Genomic DNA, 2,677 nt, shown 5'->3' with positions numbered 1-2,677 from the left:
TGTACTTGGAAAAGGCGCATGACTGCTGTTACTCGAGACTAGCAAAAACTACCCAGATGCGTCTTGCCATCCTGAGATGTAGCCAACCAGCAATAGATTGAAATTTGTGTAAGCAACTACACTTATAAATTCGTGGGGAAATTTTTTTTTGTAACACGAAGGCTGAAGCTATTATATTTTAGTTCTGTTCATTGTGAACTTACAACTATGGAGGCTGAACAACATCAGTCAGTTTTTTTCTTTCTAGTGAAACATCATTTTAGTTAAGTTGATGTTGTCTGAAATCATTTCATCTTGTCCAAATAGTTCAGAACAGCAGAAGCATATGGCTGATGTTATTTAGAGCAGGAAGTGTTCTTTGATATGGTTCGAAAAAGAAAAGAAAATATTTTGTGCAAAATGCTTGAAGTGCAGGATTTACTCCAACAAAATTTACGACTTTAATATATTTTACAGTCGCTCTGTTAACTCACACCACCATCAATTTTCTGTTTTGCTCCCTACGGGATAATATGGAGGGCTTGATAACCTGGTAATGTTGTACATAATGAGTAATAGTACTATCTTCACTGAAGCAGCAAGATGGTCAAGAAAGCAATGGAACATGGAGGCATGTCTCGCCACACAACAGTCCATCACGGGGCTGAGCTAAAGCTGCCCCTGGTTCTGAATTCCGATGGATAGCAGCAGAGGAGGATGCGACGGAGGTAGATGATGACGGAGTGGCTGAGCGGGCAAAGCTGCCCCTTCCAGGACCGCAACCGGGTTGGTTCAGACGGGATGGGTGCGTCGTCGAGCACTTTGCACCAAAACGGCAAGCCATGGGTGGTGTGTGCAGGAGCAGCCAACATGCAAGCTACTCTAGTCTCACATTTAATTTCACTGCAGCTTACCCGGATGACATTGCACTGATAAATCCATAATTAACAGCACCCAAACAGTTTGTCAACTAGATCTCAAGGCCATGGAGCAGGAACTGCCGGTAGTAGAAGGGATACATCGATCGATCAGCGGGAGATCTTGTCGACGCGGATGTTGAGGGGAACCTCCATGGACGCCGCGTCCCCGTCCACCGGAACCATGTACATCCGCGGCACCGCCAGGAACGTCGGTTCGTCCACGGCGACCACCGCGCCGGGCGTGGCGCTGCTCCTCATCTGGATGTCCACCAGGACCATGTCCGCCCTGCCGCCGCTCGCCGGCTGCACCAGGTTCACCCACATCTTGCACGAGAAGCGCGGCTGCGTGGACGCGCTCGCCCTGACGCACACCACCGACACGGCGGCCGCGGCGGCCCCGAGCGCGCCCACGGTCAGGAGGAACGAGCGGCCGTCCTCCTCGGCGACGAGCAGCTGCCGCGGCCCCGACACCGGGACCTGGCTGACCCGGCCGTACTGGACGGTGCGCACCGGCACCGAGTGGAGGTCGACGAGGTGGCCGGCGAGCGCCTGCGGCGCGCCGACGAAGCCGCAGCCGGGCTCCGTGCAGTGGCAGGGTGCGTGGGGGCAGGCGCTCCGGTGGTCGGCGGCCTCGTGGTAGGGCACGTACGTCTGGCACCCGGCGTTGGGGCACACGATCTTGGTCGAGGACACGATGGCGTCCAGCGCGGGGCAGGGGGAGAAGAACCCGCCGCCGTCCTCGCACGCCCGGCACTGTCCGCCGGGCAGCAGGGCCACGCAGCCGCCGCAGGCCAGGTGCCCGCCTTTGTTGCACTGTGCACAGATCGGAGCACGTCGGTAAATAAATCGGCACGTCTGCACGAAAGAATCGACCGGGGTGTGCAAGAGACAGAGAGAGAGCAAGAACCTGGAAGACGGGAGGCTTGAAGGGGAGGGTGCAGAGCGGGCAGTGAAGCACGCTCATGTCGATCTTCACGGCGAGCTCCACTCTGGAGCCGTGCCCCGCCTCCGCAGGAACGATTGCTCCCCCGTCGTCTCCTCCGACCGCATGATGCACGCCCACCTCCTGCTTCACATGGCCGTTGGGTAGCTCCAGCCTCGCCTTGTTGGCGCTCTCATCGGCCTTCTCCATCGTGGACGGTGAACCCCTGTTCCCTCCCTCGGCGCCGGCGCCCTGCATACCAGTTCTTGGGGAAAGCACTCTCCGTCGGTCTATCCCCGGCGAAACCTTTCACGAGGTGGAAGAACAAGGGAAGGGGGTGAGGAAAAGGGAGCTGGCCCGGTAAAAGAAGAGGAGCTCTTTAAAATTCCGCACAAAATTCTCTGGCAACCGCACAGCAAGCCAATGTTGTAGAGTATTTCCCTAAGCTGTTGGTGGAATCTTGTTTTGGTCCATAAACTCAGATCAGGCAAGCTTACTCTTCACTGCCAAGCTCAGGAGGATAGATTTACGAGGATGGTTAGTGAGATTTTTTTGATAGTATTTTTTTATTATCTTTTTTTGATACGTGGTATTTAAAGTGATGAGAAGTAGTTGTGCTTAAAACGGGACAAATGATGGAATCGTGTGACGAATCGTCAGAGCATCGACATGTTGAGCTGGAAAGAAAGCAAGGAAAACAGACTTGTGCACGCAGAGTTCCGAAAGGAAGAGAGGAAAATTCTGCATCCTCTAGTCCTCCTCCCTCCTCCTTCACGTGCCTAGTGCCGGGCCGGCCACCAATGCCTTGCGCATTTCAGGCGAAAGGCTCGGAGCCCAAAGCCCCCGTTTACACTCC

The 2,677-nt window shown here is 54.7% G+C and overlaps 1 protein-coding gene across 1 annotated transcript; it reads right to left on the bottom strand.

The window, feature by feature from the left end:
• Window positions 1–833: 833 nt before the first annotated feature.
• On the bottom strand, window positions 834–2,237 carry LOC119280773 (putative E3 ubiquitin-protein ligase SINA-like 6). The gene is made up of 2 exons (XM_037561506.1): window positions 1,807–2,237; window positions 834–1,712 (listed from the first exon to the last, which is right to left on the bottom strand). Exons 1-2 carry the CDS (start codon window positions 2,077–2,079, stop codon window positions 1,008–1,010), a joined length of 978 nt encoding a protein of 325 aa, XP_037417403.1. The 5' UTR covers window positions 2,080–2,237; the 3' UTR covers window positions 834–1,007.
• Between the last annotated feature and the right edge of the window lie 440 nt (window positions 2,238–2,677).

The sequence above is a fragment of the Triticum dicoccoides genome, chromosome 3B, assembly GCF_002162155.2.
Source record: "Triticum dicoccoides isolate Atlit2015 ecotype Zavitan chromosome 3B, WEW_v2.0, whole genome shotgun sequence".
In the NCBI taxonomy this organism is placed as follows: Eukaryota; Viridiplantae; Streptophyta; class Magnoliopsida; order Poales; family Poaceae; genus Triticum; species Triticum dicoccoides.
The sequence above is the reverse complement of the archived record's forward strand: the minus strand, read 5'-3'. Positions and strand labels throughout refer to the sequence as shown.

Bases quoted from the DNA above. Each gene is read 5' to 3' on its own strand.
- LOC119280773 (XM_037561506.1), bottom strand. From the start codon at position 2,079: ATGCAGGGCGCCGGCGCCGAGGGAGGGAACAGGGGTTCACCGTCCACG. The intron at 1,713-1,806 runs GTTCTTGCTCTC...ATCTGTGCACAG, and splicing joins TCAAGCCTCCCGTCTTCCAG to TGCAACAAAGGCGGGCACCT.